Source organism: Leptosomus discolor, chromosome 9 (genome assembly GCF_034619465.1).
Source record: "Leptosomus discolor isolate bLepDis1 chromosome 9, bLepDis1.hap2, whole genome shotgun sequence".
NCBI classification, from domain to species: domain Eukaryota; kingdom Metazoa; phylum Chordata; class Aves; order Leptosomiformes; family Leptosomidae; genus Leptosomus; species Leptosomus discolor.
Window position 1 is genome coordinate 45,917,834 of NC_141399.1, and position 18,048 is coordinate 45,935,881.

General features: G+C 47.3%; 1 protein-coding gene across 1 annotated transcript in view; it reads right to left on the bottom strand.

Moving 5' to 3' along the window:
- Nucleotides 1-11,714: 11,714 nt before the first annotated feature.
- Nucleotides 11,715-18,048, bottom strand: part of TRPC5 (transient receptor potential cation channel subfamily C member 5) — a 65,431-nt gene continuing 59,097 nt past the window's right edge. The window contains exons 7-10 of the mRNA XM_086469691.1: nucleotides 15,111-15,317; nucleotides 14,888-14,929; nucleotides 13,167-13,256; nucleotides 11,715-12,449 (exon numbers count right to left, since the gene is read on the bottom strand). Of these exons, the coding sequence (XP_086325817.1) occupies nucleotides 11,715-12,449; nucleotides 13,167-13,256; nucleotides 14,888-14,929; nucleotides 15,111-15,317 (1,074 nt within the window). The remainder of the gene's footprint in view (nucleotides 12,450-13,166; nucleotides 13,257-14,887; nucleotides 14,930-15,110; nucleotides 15,318-18,048) is intronic.

Genomic DNA, 18,048 nt, shown 5'->3' on the forward strand with positions numbered 1-18,048 from the left:
GGTCTCTAAGCTGGATTCTGAAAGCCATGGCTGCCAGATCTGGTAGCGAATGCGAGTCCTCCAAATTTCCTTCGGTATCCCTTTTTAAGTAACCATGGAAGCAAAAACACAGTAGGAAGCAGTGATGCCTTCCAATTTTTTGTCTTAAATTCATGCAGTGCTCTTGGTGGTGATCCTATTTCCTTAAAACTCTTGAGACTTTTTTTTTTATTCTCCCTTTCTTAAGAGAAGATGGCACTATAATCCTCTGTCGGAGGGTTGCAAGCTTGGCTTTTAGTTTGTCTCCTCAAATCTCTAATTGCTTTGCATTTAACTTGGCAATTTAATAATGGCTTTTCAAGATGGAGGAGCCAGGTAAAAAGTCGAAGCATGATGAAAACGACCCCTGAATAACTCCTGGGATTATGAGGCGCTGGGTTTGGAAAAAACCCAACGTGCACACAAAATCACTTTACAAAGAAATTGGTGGCAGTCAGGACTTTGGCCTTTGTATTTCTGCCTCTGGAGGAGCACTGGAGTGGTGCAGATGTTTCAGGAAAGTGAGAAGATACCACAGGGGTTTTTTTCCTCCTTTCTCTGAAAAAGCACTCACTAGACTAACCTCTTACAGGACTCAGCAGAGCATGTGACTGACTTGGTGAACTTATTTTAAAATGGAACAGACTTAAGAAGCACTGTGATGGAGTCGAGTGTGTTCCTACCTCAGTCGCGCGTGCCATCTGCCATATCCCAAAAGGCTGCTGTCAGGCACTGAAGGGAATCTCTTCCACCTCAGGCTTTAGCTGTGAATAATGCCTCCTCTCTTCTGCTGTCACTGAGGCAGCCTCGCTGTTTTCTACACGAAGGGTTATCGCAGCTCAGTGGTGGTGTGTTATCTTCTGGTGTTCGTTTGGCTCCTGAAGTCGACTTTTTTTTCTTTTTCTCAATTAGAAACACCGACTGAGAATTTTGATACGGAGTTTTTTCCGCATGGTTTTGCTCACCCTTCTAATAGCTGGATTATTCAGCATCAGCTATGGCTGTCGTGGCCATACGTGATATACGTGAAAATTACATTAACTGATACAATAACACATGTAATATGTTAACCTATTTATGGATTTGATATACAGAGGCACCTCTGTGACTTGGTGGATATATCTTTGCCAGGGCTGTTAAGGCTCAAAATCAGCTCTTTGGTCTAGCACGTAGGGGCTGTGGGGAGCAGTTAGCAGCGTGTGCGTAGCTCTCCCTAGGTCAGGAAATTCTGCCACCTTATTAGCAGCGAAAGAGCTTAGAACAGTACAGGAATTTAAGTGAATGCTGGAGTCTTTTATTTTCCGTTCTGCTTTCCAGAGTTGGTTTGCACTGCAATAGCTCTACATCACCAAAACGGCTGCCAAAAAAAGCCACAGCTCTACCTAACATGCGGTTGACGTGCTCCGTGCTTCAGCCATTGCATCTAGAGCTTACCAGGCCGGGCTGCGCTGTCCTGTACCTATCGCATTCCTGGCTTTGTGCTCGAGTGTTCCAGTGGCTAATGGCTACCAAACAGTGGCCTTTTCAGAAGCTGGAAGATCGTTCACATCAAAATCACACAGGATTCGGGGGGTTGGTTTGAGAGGGGTTTAATTGTTTACGTGTGTCGTCTGTGGGTGCTAAGATGTGAGCTCAGGGTCCTTTCTTTTTGTGGGCAGCCCGGTGTCAGCCTGGTGATAATCCAGCCTTGTTTACGTTGGCTCACCGTTTGATTATTGCTCTGTTACCATTTGGTACCAGGCCAACACGCTGGGATTTTCATGCCCAGCAGAATTGCCATGACCGGGCGTAGCGGGATATAGCTTGCAGCTAGCTATAAGCGTGTTCAGTCTTTAAATAGAAGCACAGAAAAATCCAGGAGTATTGATTTCTATTGGGAACAATTTTTTTCCTTCAGATTGATTATTTTTTTTTCCTTTCTTTATTTGGCTTCTTGAAGTACTTTGCATAATACTGAATTTTTAAGTCAAGGATTTGATCCTGAAATGGTTTTTCTTTTTTTTTTTCTTTTTTTTTTTTTTTTTTTTTGTGGAGGGCTTTTCAGCCTTTGAAAGGGAGAACAGAAGAGCTGCGCAGCCAAGCCCGCAGCAGTCATGCTCACCGCCTCCTTTTCCACACCATGTTTTTGTATATGAAGAGCAGGGGCTCAAATTAAATTAACACCTGAAGGCCGTGCAGGAAGGGCCCATGAGCAGTCAGGCCGCGGGTGCTGCCCTCCCGGTACGTGCCCCTCTCCCCCTCCCTGCGCCCTTCAGCCCCCTCCGCAGCCGCAGCCACGCTGCTCCTGCTTTAGTCCGCGCCGGTTAACGCTCGTTGCCTTACTGCTGTTCGCCAGCAGCGCGAGTCTCTTCCTGAAGTCTCTTGAGTGGTAAAATCCATCTGTTATTGCAGATAATCATTATAAATGCCGTAGAGAAAAACCACGCTGATTCTGCCCGCCAGTGGCATCAGCCTGCTGGGCTGTCGCTCCTGTGCTCTGTTTTCCCCATGGTCACGTAAGAACACCAAACCAATTCCTACGGCAAGTTGTTTCTCTAGCTCTCTTGTTTTGCTTTAGCTTCCAGTTCTCTCTGCAGCGCTGCTGGATACCTTTCCCGTTTATCAGGTTACATCATGAAAGACTGCATTATACGTGGAAGATAGTCAACACAGAAATCCAGGCCCAGGCTTCCAAGTAACTGCTTTTTTCATAAGGGAGGAAGATAAAACCCTTGGACCAGGACTTTAAAGCTCTGAAACAAGATCAGAGTTCAAATTTTGCAGGGCAGGCCTGTATCTAGAAACTCCTGCACACGATCAAGTCACTGCTGCTTACCAGTCACTCGGCTTTCCCGGTCAGCTGAGTTGTGGCAAGCATGAGACCGCTCAGCCGGTCCGAGCCGTAAGCGGGGAGCACGTACGCGGGCAGTTACTGCAGCTCTTGGTCACCTCCGCCGGCGTGGCGATCTGCGGGAACAGGAGCGGGTGCCCGAGTCCCCACAGGGCGCTTTATGCGTTGGGCTCAGTTTACGACAATACTTCTCTTTTGGGTGCTAAATTTTTGCTGCAGCGCGTGAATATTTTGCTACTAGCTTTGGGCTGCTGGGCTTTATCCCGAGGTCAGTGTCACTCTGCTCTCATAGCTGTGACGACTGCTTGGCTTGCTTGTGTTAGAGAAAACGGTCTTTTAAGAGAAAGTGAAATAGCCTCTGATGATGAAATTAATGAACTAACTCCCCCTGCCCTCTCCTTTATGTATTTTTCCTGTTCCCTACCCACCCTGCCTATTTGCATTTTCCAATCAAATCTAAAACAGTCGTTTCTGACTCTTTTTAAACCAGTACTCCGTTAGAATTTGTCACAGTTGAAAGCAAAAAATGTTTGTTTTAAGGGTTGTGGTGATTACGTGAATGTGCGATTTGTATTACTTGTCAGGAAGCGCAAGTAAGAGCAGGTGAAATACACCGCAGAACTTCCCCTGCCTCCCACCTCCCTCTGTGGCTGCATCTGGAATTTTCTGCCGCAGCACATCTGTCTCCCTCTGCAGGGATAGCTGAGGGGAGCGGAGTCATTTGCTAATGTGGTTCAGTCAAGAAGCAGGGCTGGGGATTCAGGGTGCCTTAACTCTGAACTTCTAGGCTTTCTGGTGTGAGCAGGGATGTGCGCATCCAGTTTCGAAATATCCTTTTCTATTAAAAAAAAAAAAGTAGCCTTCTGTCTTTACGTGGCATTTTCAGTTCCGTAGCTGTGGATCACTCTGGGCTTTGCTATAGCGTTCGGCGTGGACTGTGTTCATTGCTGCGCCTGCCCACGTTGTCTCCCTCGGGCAGGAATCTTCTGCGTTCCAGGGAAGGGATGCTGCCATTGCTTACCTCAGGGAAACTCTTGTTTTCCTGGAGGCTTGACCAAGACCCTGTGGTAGTTGATGGAGACCTTTTGAAATGTGTCTGCGTGCCTCCAGTACGATTTGCTTGGAGGACGGCTTGACGTGAGCAAGTTGCACGAATACAGCTCTAGGTTGTTGCTTAATGACTCTGACACTAGGAGCTCTATCGCCGAGTGCTCCGGGGTGGCTGATGTAGTTGTGCTGGTTGAGGGATATCTTCGAGGAGCAAATTAAAATGGAATTACACTTCCTTTAAATTCTTTGTACAGGAGTAACTGCATTCGTGTGGCGCGTTTTATGACCCAGCACTTCCAGCAGTTTGCCGTTTTCTGTTGCAGGCAGGATATAATGAACGTTTTGGGGTGTTTTGTGGTTTTTTTCCAGCCAGGTGGTGGTGAGCTCTTGCCCCTGAACACTTGCTCAGATTTGGGTGGCCGACTCCATTGGCGGTAAGCAGGCCTGTGCCCTGTCTTTTTTAATGTAAATACCAATTAAGTCTCCGTAGAACTGGAGCCCTTAAGTGCTCCTCTGACCACTGACAGCCCTTGAGAACGTGACTTTAAACAACTATAAATGGCAGATCTGTTGCTGTTCATAAATGTTTATTATCAATAGGCAGCTGGAAATGTTACATCTGAAAAGGTAGAAACACCTTGAATTTCAATAGGCTTACATTTTTGGGAAAAAAATTAAATGCTTTTTTATTTTTTTTTTCAGTTTACAGTTAAGCTAAAAATACACATAAAATAAATAATTTTATTTATTATGTACATAATTTCATTTTTACATGTTATACGAGGGTATGACATGGAGTCTGCGCTACGGACAGAAGAGATGCAAGTAGAAAAGTACATAAAACTAAGCGTTTGTTTTTGCTTTTTGCTCTTCCCTTTTTCTCCCCCTGCCCCGTTCTCTAGAGGGGGCCGTTACTACTCAACTGGCAAATGCTGAGGTCCCCGCTCCATCTTTACATACGCAAAATTCTTACAACGTCTAAAAGCTCTTTTGCCTGGAAAAGGCCATCAAGGTTTTGCCCAAAACTAAAATAAAGAAGGAGGAGGAACTTACTTAGCCCATGAAGTAAAACGGCATTTTAAAATACGCTCAGGTGTGAAAGCCGTTTCTGTGATAGTTTTTTTTTTTTAATGAAGATTTAATTTGCTATTAAAACTCGAGTGCTAAAAAAACCTGTTTGCAGAGTCAGCCCCGGTCTGTAGGGCTATAGAAAACGAAGTACGTAAGCATCTGCTGCTGTCCTTTGCTTCTCAAAGCTCCCTAGCCCTCTGGTTCCCAGACCCACCTTACACGCACATTCAGTAGTTTTTAAAGAAGACTGTACAATACCCAAAAAATAGCTACACCAAAAAGTGCCCCCTTGCTCAAAAACAGCTATTTATAGTCAAAAGGCATTTCACTCTGTTGGCTAAAGGTATCACAGTGTTCTGTTAGCTCAGGTGCTAAAAGGCCAGCTCCTTGACTGCGTCTCGTCCTCAGCACATCGTTTCTTCTGGCTTAGGAGTTACTGCTGATACGGGAATGCTTTAAATGGGAAAGGAAACACCAAAACCCCCCAAATAAGGAAAACGAGCCATGCAGAAGGAGGACGCGCTAGCCAGGAGGAACGGGCTGCGCTGTTTCCCGGAGCCGGCGAGCCACTGACTGAGGAGGGTCTGTAGGTAAAGAACCGCAAAAGCAATTTGGCTTTGAACGTGGTGGGTGGTTTGAGCTGCGTTAGGGGGTTTCTATTGCTGTTGTGGTTGGGGTTTCTGTTTTGTTTTGCACACCTGAAAAAAGCAGAGCAGGTCAAAGTGCTCCCCTGAAGCATAAAATACGATCAAACGTTCGGAAGATAAGGATCAAACACTTCTGCCTCTTAAATGTACTTTTTTAGATAAAGCATGTTCTCTTTTTTTAATACGATCATTCCTGATCACGAGTTCACTCCAGAGCGGTAGTTGCTCTGGGTGGAGGCAATTGTGCGAAGAACATACGACTTGTTTGTAAAAGTGTCATGGCCTGAAATAGGGAAAGAAGTAGCGTGACAATGAAACAGAAATGACAGATGTTTAGGAAATACGCTCCCGTGACCAGCCCAGAGTGCTCCCCGCCTCAAAATCCAGTAAGGGATTGACTTTCTAGCGGTGAGGTTTCAACCGTTCACCGAAAACTGCAGAATGTTTTGGTGACGGTGTATGTGAGGTGCTCCTCCAGTGAGCTGGTTTAGTACTCGCTGTAGTCTCACCGCTTCCCATTAATCTTACCGTTACATGAAAGAGTCAGGGGTGGTCCCAGCAAACCCGGGCAGCCGTGCTGCCCGCCTCGGCCGGGGCTGCGAGGAAGGGGTCCTTAGTGCACCCACCCCAAAACGGCTCCAGAGCGGTTCTAGTGAAGCAACAACTCAGCAATTCTAGGCAGCCCTAAGGGTTTGGGGGTTCTGCTTATTTTCTGCCATTCCGTTTGACAGAGGTGGGAGGGCGATGCTGTTTCTTTGGAAGTCGGCCTTTGAGGCCGCGCTGAGCTTTCTCACGGACCTGTCTGTGGAGAAGCGCGTGTTGGCACGCAGCAGGGCAAGTGAACTGCTTGAAGGAGAGCTCAGCCAGAAATTAAGCCTCTTCTGTTCAATGAAATACGCTTTTCTTTGGGATTTTGGCCTTTCGAAAAGGAAAATGAGTATCAAAGCCAAGCTGAGAAGCCCCAAGGGAAGTGGGACCTACAGTTACTGGTGTGAGAGCAGCGGGTGCTCGTGTCGTTTTCTCACTGCTAGAACACCTCACAGTAAACCGGCTCCTCGCTTGCGCTGTCAGTAACTCTCCAGATACCCCGTGGCGCAGACACGCTGCGACGGCTCACAGCCCTGGAAGGGAGCTCAGACCCCTCGTAGTGCCCTTAGGGCGCGAGTCAAATCGTGGAGCTCCCATTCACTCAAACCAAAGACCTTTATCCTGAGTAAAGAACAATCGTCCCTACGGAGAAGTCAGGGCAAAGAGCCCCCTCGTAGGGACAGAGCAGACGGTCTCCCGCTGGAGAGAACCAGGAAAGGTTCGTCATGCTGGGACACGCCGCTGCCCCTGCCCTACCCTGCTCCCGGGGGCAGAACCGGCCACGGCCTCCCTTTGCCCCCACGCATCGCGCACCCTCCTGCTGCGCCTTGGCACCTGCCTGACTTGCTGCCCTGGCCAGGGATGGGGTGAAAAGGGAACGCTGAGGAGGTGATGACCTGGTGACATTTTCCTATAGCCCCACTCCAGGATGCGGCCGTGAGCGTGCACCGGTGCCGCGCTGCCTCTGGAACCTCCCCGTGCTTGGAAGTCTGTTGCATCAACCAATTTGACCTTCTTTAAAAGGTGAGGTTTTATATTTATACATTAATATACTTATTTAAATACTCTTTAATATTTACAGTGTCTGTTTCTGCTAAAAATTGTTACATGTACCCTCAGAGAAAGGATGAAACAGAAATACAGTAAGGTGACATGAAGGGTGAGACATAAATCACAAAAGCAAGGGCGTTAAGAGCTTAGGCTTCCAGGGTATGCTGCTCCTGCTCTCTGTCTACTGCAGAAGTCCCCTAAATTCCCTTTGTGGGAAACCATGCTAGTTTTCTACATGGAAAACTCTATCATAACGGACACACAGTTAAATCCTAACCTGAATTAGTCGTAAGAAAATAAAAGTACGTACTACTGCTACGGATAGGAACTACTTACTGTATATAGCGCCTTTAATTTGAAGATCTGAAAGTGCTTATAAATAATGAACTAACCCCCCCTGCGAGGTAGGTAAGTATTATTATCCCTATTTTACAGATGGGGAAACTGAGGCATTAGAGAGGCTAAGTGACTTGCCCAAGGTCACAGGTGAGGCAGTGGCAGAGCAGGGACGAGCCCTCAGAGGTCCTGCTGGCTAATCCTGCGCTCTGGCCGCTGTGCATGCTTCCTCCCCGGGGCCCACACGTACAAATACTTGAGTATTTACATATGTACCAGTAAGTGAATAATATACAAATGCGATTATCCGAGTAATCTGCAGAGATATGTCAGTTAATTTCTTGTTTCTTGAAACAACTTCTTTAATCTCTGACCTGAGTACAAACACCTCTTACGTCTACTTGATGTTCTTAACCCTGGATGTTACTTGTTAACTTTTTAGTCGGTGATCATTTGTGGGTGTGCTGCTTTAAAAAGCCAGGTGAAAATGGCACCGGGGGTGGGAGGTGAGAAATGAAGCGACATCAAGAGCAAGAGACCTAAAGGACAAGAGGTTGAGATCTCTCTTATTCCTAATTCTAAACTCCTTGCACGTGTCTAAGGATTATTAGTGAAGCCCACAGACCAGAGGCCAGGCGTGTCCCAGCTGGAGCACAGCTGTGCCCCTTGAACCCAAGCCAAGGGAAAGTTGAACTCCTCACAGGGGAAGCTCGGAGTGTCCCATCAGCTCCTCCCCGGTCACCTGCACGGGCAGCACAGGGGTAGTTCACTGATTTCTCCGAAGGAAAGAGTAACTTTCACTGAAACATGTTTTCTTTTTCAGCAGTTGAAAATGGGAAAACGTTACTGAAATCCCAAACACTGACTGCGAGTGAATTAAAAAAAAAAAAAACAACAAGGTTTTGCTTATCAAATGTATTTTTCACAAGGTACTTTAATTTCCTGCCCCTGAAGCTCCTGTTTTAGAGTATAATAATAATAATAATAATTCACCAGCTGCTATAAAGCCTATTGCTACCAAAGGGGATGCATAGATGCTGTCAAACAGAATTTCGCCTTTTGGGGGACCCAGCTGGCAGTTTTGCAAACTCCTGGATGCACGTGTTAATCACAGCCAAATCAGAGATTAGTGTGAAATTCCAAAGTCAGCTCAGACTAGCCCGTAGCTGGGAGCTAGGAAGCATCTGAGTCATGAAACAAATCCCAGGGGAGCCCCAGCCGAGCAGCCCTGCGATATGTGTCCCCTCCCACCTTTAACATCGCGGTTATCCAGAGTTTTGCAGCCGGCGTTCCCCATCGTGCCGCTCCAGCGCGGCAGTTCCCACCCCTGCCCCTTCGTCGGCACGGAAGGGATTTGCGGCGCCCGGTGTCACTTTTACATTTTTGGGGGACGCTGCGGCCGAGTTAATGGTGTTACTGGGAGCTGTTAATGCAGCGCTGCTTCTGCCTGACACAATACAATCCTCACCAGCAGCAGCGCGCTTGCTCCTGGGGAAAACTTAAAAGGCCTTTCTACTGTCGAGGACACGAACCCTGCTTCTGTCCCAGCCTGAAGCTCAGTTGATGTAATCCTTACAACCACACTTGAATTGTCTGCATTCTTTCCCGTGACACAGGAAATACCATAAAGATTTGCTGGCCCCACGTCAAGTGGAGTTCATAAACTGCGGCGTGGTTAGGTGAGAAATAAAATGATTCCAACCCCTTCCTTCATCCCCCTGTAGCAGCTCTTGCTAATATTAATCCTTCCAGAAATGTGTTCCGTTTGGTTTATTAAACTCTAAGGCTTTTATCGTGAGCTGCTTTCAGTTGGTTCTGACTGCAGCTCTCACCTACCGACGGATTTGCCTCTTAAAAAAAGACGGGGGTGCTGGATTTCTTCAGGAACGATCAGCAAGCTGCTTCTGACCCTCGGATTTTGCAAGTCTCCTCGTGTCGCGCCAACGTCGGTTTGCTCAGCCTTTCGTAAAGGAAGAGGAGATGCAGTTTTCAAAGACAACTCGAACCCTGCAATTAGTGTGAAAGCCTGAAATCTGTTGATACAAAAATGCTTTTCACTCTGCCTTAACTGACACATCTAGAGGCTTAAATATTTTGGGCTTTATACCGCATGCTGGTAACAAGACTGGTGTCGTTTAGAAGCAAGGAATACAGAAACGTTTTTGAGTCTCTGCTCCTAGGTGCGGATTTTTCTTGACACCAGAGCCGGCCTAGAGCCGTGGTCTGTATGGAAAACTTCCCGTGAGCCCGGTGTGTTGGCGTCTGGAACTCTGCCACAGGCGCTGGCTGCATCGGTCCCATCTCTCTCTCTGATGCGGGGGTGCTCCATCACGACCTTTAGGCCAGGCTGTACAGGTGCCCAAAGGGAAAACCCAACAAGGTGGTTTTCCTTCTCGAGAGGAGGGAGCCAGGTTTCAGAGGCAGAGCATCCAGCTGCAGGTGTCCCAGCATCTCTTCCCGGGGCGGGGGGGGCTGCTGTCGTGAGAAATCCCTCCTGCCACCACGAGAGCTGCTCCTGCCCCTTGCTGGTAAAACCTGACCAGTGCCCACGGTAGGTGTAGACTTCCCAGCATTATGCCTTTACAAAGGCAATTCACAACAAGAAGAGGTGATTTTCGGCAGCCACCCTTGGGATCAGCTCCAGCTCACGTAAGCTCTCCGGGGACAGACCCTTCAGCGTGACCGCAGCAATGAAGCGCCGTCATACGGGAAAGGCCGGTCCTGAGCTCCCCATCAGCTTCCTCCAAGCGAGCAGCTGACTAGTAACAGCTCTGAAGTGGTGGTAAGCAAGCGCCAATCATCTGTGTTTCTTAGCAACAGCGCAGCAGAAAGTTCAAGTATCACGTTGTTTAAAAAAAAAAAACAAAAAAAAATTCACCGTTAAAAATTCAACCATTTTGCCCTTGATGGGGTTGTCTTCTCCCCTCTCTGATGCTCCTTAGGACAAAAGCAGTGACACTGCTAGGCTACCACAGCTGGGGAAATAAAAGGTAACGTCTACTGCCGCACTCCTTTTTGTTGCCCCTTAGAAAAGGAACTGCAGAGACGTCCCAGGCTGCCAGATGCAGTTTGAGCTGCTATTGCTTAGGTTGCTTTTCAGAAATGCAGCTCACAGGCCTGGGGAAGACGGTCTCTTTTAGCACTGGCCGTACACCAGGGGGATGGTTTTCTTCCTAAAGCCTGACCTCCCGTCAGCGAGGCAGCAAAAAGCGAATGCAGCAGTGGAAGTAAGATCAGGAGTTGCAAAAAAACCCAGCCACAGCGCGAGGGGTGGGGCGTCAGGGCCAGGCTCGGGGCTGGGGTTTGGTTCAGCCCCTTAGAAGGAGGAGAACCGCGCTGAGGTTTGTGGTTCAAGCAGCCACAGCTGCTCTGGGGGTCGGTTCACCCACGCAGAAGTTGGCAGCAAGGCCAGGTGCTGGCTTCTGCTGTCAGCCTCCCTGGAAGGTCATTCTGCTCCCTACAGGGGGAATTTCCCATGGGGCCTGGGTAAATAAGGAAATCATGACCTGTTCTAGCTGGATGACCAAAGGGGTCTCTTGCTCAGTAACAATGTACAGTAGTAATAGAATAACCTGAAAACCCCCACACAACCGAAAGAATCAGAGGTCGTATTGCTTAAAGAAAACAAAAAGCCAGGTACAAGTTGAAACCCTTTCTACAAAGATTTTAAATACGATTCTCGGCCTCCTGCTAAGCCACTGCTCACCAGCCGGTTGTGTTGCCAAGGCAAACTGAGCAGGATGCAGAGCTGACGGTGTTGGATAGCAGCAGTGATAACCCAGCAGCGGTGGGGTGATGATGGGAGCACTGGAGAAATCCTTCCCTCGGCCACCAGCGTGTCTGAAGTCTGGGGTCTGAAGACTAAGAGCGCATCTGAAGGGATTCCCATGGTTTATAGTGACCTTATAAATGGTGAAATCTTTAGTTTAGTATTTGTGAGTGGAAAGAAAAGTAAAATAAAAAGAGGTGCAGCTGGCTATAAAATAGGCTAAACATAGTAGTTTACACTTTCTTTTTTTCTTTTCACCTGTGGACAGAAAGGAAATAGTAATGCTGAATCAGATGAGAGCAAACAATTACAAATAATTGGCTACGTTTTCCAGCAAGTGTTAAGATAGCTTTACTTATAGCCGAGTTGTGACGTGATCCTCCTGCCCGTCTTTCCACTGGTTTATAAACAAGTCACAAGCCTCTCCCCACGAATCAAACACATCCTCTGAGGAGTCTATAAGTTTGGAATTGGAGGAACAAATACTGGAAGCACAGTGAAGGGAGCTGGTACAAACCACAGGGCACTCCTTGCTCTGTCCTGTGAGTCTTGTCTTCCCACTGTAGTCCACCTCATTGAGGTTAATTTCGCTTTTGGAACAATTCTCTTCTTTCTCTTTATCAATCTGAGAATATTTAATGTCTTTCCACATGTAGTGTGGCTGAATAATTCCGTCTGAAATGGTGTACATGGGCTCTGAATTTGGTTCAGGTACGTGCCCGTTCATCTTGGAGAAAAGCAGGCCCAGTCTCTTGAAGGACTCCTTCTTGGAGCTGGAAAGTCTCTGAACCCTATTTCCATTTCGGACAAAGGAGCGCTTGCCAATCCCATTGCTTTTTGGCTTCTCTTCCACCATATCGATCCCAGACATAGTTTTAATTAGAGCAGACACGTTGAAGTCCTTTTTTTTGTTGGCTACATTGAAAGACACGCTCTTGGCTTTGGATTTTTCTCCAGGACCGTCCTCACTTGTTTCATCCTTTTGGGACACCTCTGTGCTGCTGGTAGAATAACTTCTCCTCTGGGGCTTCCTGTTTCCTAAGAGGTCAAGAACTTCATAGCGAAAACTTGAGATGTCCTGTTTTAATTCCTAGGGCAAGAGGAGAAATGAGTTACACTCAGCAGCTTTACCTGTGACGTGAAAGGATGATCACATTCCCCTGGGAGAGCTGCTCAGAGTTCTGCAGGCGGCTGGTACCAAGCCACCCTTACAGGAATACCACGTCTTCGTTATCCAGTGACACACAAACAAGGTGCCTTGGTAATCCTGAGAACGGGAGACCTCACGAGGTGTTTGTCTCCAAAGCCTGTGGGACCGACCCTATTGACCAAACCCTTCCTGCCCCCCAAAAAAGTCAAATAAATAAGACAGTTTTAGAAGAGGGGAGACACTGCTGAAACGTAGCAATGCGGCAGGGATGCTGCGTAGTCGATAGGCCCAACTTTAACGCTGTTGGTAAGTGCTCTCCATAGCCGTTAACCCAGACTCATTCTTTGTCTCTGTCTGGGTTAGGATTAGGATCGTGATGTTGACTCAAGTCAGATCCTTCATTCCTACCATTTTCCAATGTTTTTTTTAATATATCATGTTGTATATTAAAGTCGGGGGGGTGATCACACGAGAAGACGGTCTAATAATAATATTCTCTGCTCAAACAAGCCCCCCCCCCATCGTACGTATCCCCAGCTCCAATGACACTCCTGTTGCCGCAGCGCTTTTACAAATCATCCTGACAAGTTAGTGTGAACTCTGCAAGTGGCTACTTGAATTAATATAATAAATTATTATTAAGGAATAATAAATTACCTTGAAATTCTCTTCCGTTAAACCTTCGTTGGTTTTGGAAGTTCTTATCATTGCTGCGACGTACCTTTTCACAAGATTTCTTATCACTTCCTGGAATAGGAAAGAACACGAGTGATTCAGCTGCTGGCTCAGACCAAATGCGTTTCGCTGAGCTCTTACCGACAGCGGCTGCCCTGACTGCTGTCTGAAGGGAAAAATCTTGTACCATTAGAAACAGAACGCTTTCTTTTAAACAGACCAACCTTTGGAAAGGGCTGTGTACACCTTCCCTCCTGAATGCTCACTCTGTTAACTACAGTGAGCAGGTATTTTGTACTTTGAATGGCTTGAGGACATTACATCTCAGCTGCTGAAGGTTTTTAAGATTATCAGCCTCATGTGTAGAGGCTGCGTATCCTGCTAGGCTAAGCTTGCCATTTGAAGACTGTTTATCGAGCGTTTGAAAGCCAAGGAGGGTATGTTGACAACAAATAACCTGAAGAACAGCCAGGACCCCGTGGGGCGACGCACAGTCACGTTAAACCACATCTGCCAGCTGCCCGGGCGCTCCCTAAGGGCAGCTGAGAAACTCTTTTCGAGGCTGCGGCAGCATCGGTGGGCAGAGCTGGCAGGGCTGAACCACAGCCCCCCGGGGACCCCTCTAAGGGCTCTCGCTCCTCTGCGTTCCCTGGGCTGTTTGTTACAGCACAGACCCGTGGCAGGACGAGAGCCATCGCGCTCTGTGTTCGTGAACCCCCTTGTTGGTGTCACATAAGCAAACTGGCGCTTTGAGCTCGTAGATTTATCTGTGCCGGCCAACACACGCAGAGGTTGATCTCTGTATACAGAGGGGACTAGTCCAAACCTTCCCTTCGCTTTTCCCTTTTCCTAACTAGGGATAACAAGGCTGAGCAACACCGAGCAGGAAGACAGTCTCCGCACCAAGGTTCCATCTACTGGGAGGTTTTTTTAAGAGATCCCACTGCTGGTACCCATAAGCTGTGCTGTGAAGTCAGAAAGTACCAAATTCCTGTTGTCAAAGGTGACTAATTATGTTAAACATCAACTTCAGATAAAAATACTCTTCAAAAAGCAGATGACTTAAGTAAGACAAATTACTAATGGCTTTCGACAGCATAGCCTAACGTACCACCGAACATTCTGGAGAATTATTTTTTTTTCCTTCCTGAATTCAAGTACACCGAAGCTGGTGTTTTTAATACAGTTTCATCCTTTTCTAGGTTGATTTTAATGAGTACTTGATGACAGGCATGCTGAGAATAAAGAAAACCAGCAAAATTCAACAAAGAATCTATTCCTCCTTCCTGAGCGGCCCAAAACAAAAGAAAATCCCAACTACTGTTTGAGTCAGGGGTGCTTTACAAAAAAAGAGCAGGAGAGGAACAATTCAAGAGTGTGTAAAAACGGTGCAGAAAGTTTTAATCAGGATGGCGTGACAGCCTCGTCCCTCTGATGGCAACGGGTATGTCACCTTTGACTTCAGCAGCCAGGCTGGGACCTGGCAAGTTTTCCACTCCTTCAGAGGGGGTGAAAGGCTGGGAGTGATTTACTGAACCATCCCACCTCTAATGAGGAAATGTTTTAACCCATGGTAAGCAAAACCCTCTTAGAGGACCCACGCTTATCAAAATATATTCTAGAAGCAAGCAAGAATTGAGGTATTAGAAAAGGAGCAGGAAGAAGAAACAGCAAGTAAAAGCTTTATGTGCCCAAGAGCTTACCTGGTAATGTTGATTCTGAATCAGGTTGTCAGCATGCCGCTCCTGGAAAGAGAAAGGCACAGGTATGTTACCTGTTTAGTCCTGTCTTTAGAGCTCCTGATGGCTCTTGGCAAGTTACGACCCAGCAAATCTTCTGCTGCACCAGCAGAGCCGTGGCCCTCAGGATCCTGAGCATGCACAGGCACCCTCGAAAAATGAAGCATGAAACCATGCAGCTCCTTACTGTGAACGTTTTGAGGTTTTCGTGCCTCTTCTGTTCGTTGTAAGAGTCGTTGCCTGGGCAGAGCTGATTGTGAATCCACTTGCAAAGGTACCAGACGGACTTGGGACTTGGGACAATGTTAAAAGGAGGGGGCAGGGTGGCACCTTCATCAAAGTAACTCATCCAGAGCTTCGTCCGTGCAAACTTCCACTCAATATCCGCGTGGTCCTATGAGAGAAGGGAAGAGACTGTCAACAGCTTCAGACAGGCTTTCCTGGAGCAGCTGCCCGTGGCTGGGGAGGTGACGTGAGCAACAGAGGGTTTCTCCAGCTGCAGGCCAAGCAGTATCGCTTCTTCCGTCTCCCTCGCTGGGGGCGTACCGAAAGTCAGTGTGAAATGTGGCTGGAGTGTGAAAATACTGGCCACTGAGAAATGAGATCATAGCAATATGCAGCAAAAAGAATTTCACATGCTAAAGCCCAGCTTCGTCCTTTAGAGGTTGTGCTTGTTAGTTCAGCAACACAAGAAGCATGAAAACACATTTCTTATTTCACTTACTGCTAGCACTTTCATTATCACAAACCATTGTTTCTCATGTCCAGATCCAACGAATTCTCGCATTCTTCCCTGGAAAAAAGATCTTTCATGCTGTTCTTGATTTGTTTGGTTGTTACAGCAGCCGTTAATTCAGCTCTTATAAGGAAGTGACAAGTTTTCTGCGTGCCGTACTTTAAATCTTGGCCCTGCGTTATTCTTACACAAAATGGGAGGCAGTTTACTGTTTGGTTGCTTTTTGGTTGGTTTGTGGGTTGGTTTGTTTTTTTTTTTTCATTTATATTACCACCGTGCTGGCTTGCTGTGCTCTTGTGTTTTTCATCCCAACAAAGTAAAGGTGGAAAGTTAATTTTACAGCGGCACAGATAAGCGCGTGGTCCGTCCAGGCACCGGGAAAGGAATACTGAGTCTATGCAAGACTCTGACCTTGCAGGCTGCAAACCGGCGATCCCCAAATCGAGCTATTTACCGTCTAGTCTGTGGAGTCAACAGGCTGTTCTGTCCAATAACAAACTGCACATTCCCTTCAACATCAGGGGCAGAGACATCTACCTACAGCCTGCATTCAGAGGGATACTGCAGCTCTTCAAAATGGATTTTATGCTGTTTCATGCTGGTTTTCAAGTTAAAAAAATGCCACCGTTTTGTACGTTCTGCAGAAATTCTGACATTAGACAGAGAAGGAAGGAAATAGTTGGAAGCTTTCAAGCCAAGCGGTGCTGAACACAGCCTACAACAGTACCCTGAATTTAAATGGGGAACTCGTGTATTGTTATCGTTGCGGAGTACAGTGCTAAGCTGATGGCTCTGACATTTTAGTCGTTCAGCATTTGCGTTAACAGTATCTGACACGCGATGAAACCAAAGCCGCGATGATGTAGGCTAAGTAACAGCGCAAGGCTGGAGAAAAGGACAACGCAGGATTTTAGAGTTTCTGAGGAGATTTCAACCAGGAACAAGCAGCTGCCTTGCGTGAGGGATGCTGGGCTGCAGGGCAGCAGCGCTCCGAAACAAGCAGTGAAGTGTAAGACGGAGAGTTTAATAAAATATGGCTGAGCATCGTGCCCAAAAAATTACTACACTGGCTTTCTGGCTACGCTCCAGTGCTCTGACATGGGTAAAATATGCTCACATTTTGACAGTGAGGTGCAGCTGAACTCCATTTTAGCAGTGTATTCAAATTATGTGCGGCTCTGGATTTAAAACGACTGCCTCAGTGGCCCAGGAGCACATTAGTCTCTGCAGATGGTCTGAATCAGCCCAGAACACTACTATCCCCTGCCAGCTTACCCAAAGAGCTGTTTTCAAGCCGTAGGTAGGCTCAGAGAAGCAGCCTGCCGTGCCTCTTTCTGCCTCATATATTATCAGACCCCGTAAGCAGGGAAATTGCAGCATCACCATGAAGCACTGGAAGCTGATGCTGGTGGAAATGAAGTGCTGGGTGGTAAAAAAATGCAGTTTGCAGCAAGAGAACAGCCACCAAATAAAAAAAAAAAAAAAAAAGTCCTGCTCATGTTTTCTTCATTTGTCTCTGCAGGCTGCAGCAAGCTCAGCAGAGCTAGAGGAGAGAGCAGGACGAGCTGGTGCTAAAGCATTTTGCAGAGGAAGAGCTTTCTCAGGGTGTGCGGAACTGCAGACACCCGGCAACACTGACAGCACTGCCTGGGGCAGCTGGGGGGTTCAGGGTAAGGCAGTAGCTGAAGGAAAGTGCAAAACCTGGTATTTTTGGATGAGAGACATGTAAATTTAAGTTGTCAATACAGAAGTAGGCGTTAATGTCCTGTTGAGGAGTCACAAGGGAGAAGGTCGCTTGGAAAATGTAAATCCACCCTTCCCTTCCACAAAGGTCCATCAAAGGCCCAGTGGCGGTGGTGGGGTGGGATCAGGTGTGGCGACGTGGCTGCAGTTTCCTTCAGCACGTTATAAAAAGGGCACGTCCTGGGCAGTGGATGCTGGATGCTGTTTGTAGAGGAGGACAAGGCAAATCTATAGTTTGGGGACTGGGAAAACAGCTTCTGGGAAAGGAAGGAAAAAAGGGGCTGAAAAAGTTTTTCTGAGTAAGTTCTTTCGTTTCAAGATAGCTTCAGGGGACTGCGTGGGCCTGACTAGGGCTGAGTGCAGGGTAGCACTGTGAAACTTAGCGGGAGTTTCTCACCGGGGAAGTTTTGTGGCTGGTCTGAACAAAGCCCTGTTGGTCCAAACGTGTCTGTGGGTGACGCTGGTGGGTGCTGGTTCAGCCCCCACCGTGTTTCCTCCTGCGCAGTCTCAGTCAACAAGCGCAATATAACCTCTCTTAAAAGACAGACCCTCTCTACAAAGCTCCAAGTACCTTTTCTTTCTCTTTGCTGCTGCTGTGAATTCCCCAGGGTTTACTCAGCCTGTCTCAATTATTCACCTTGATGTT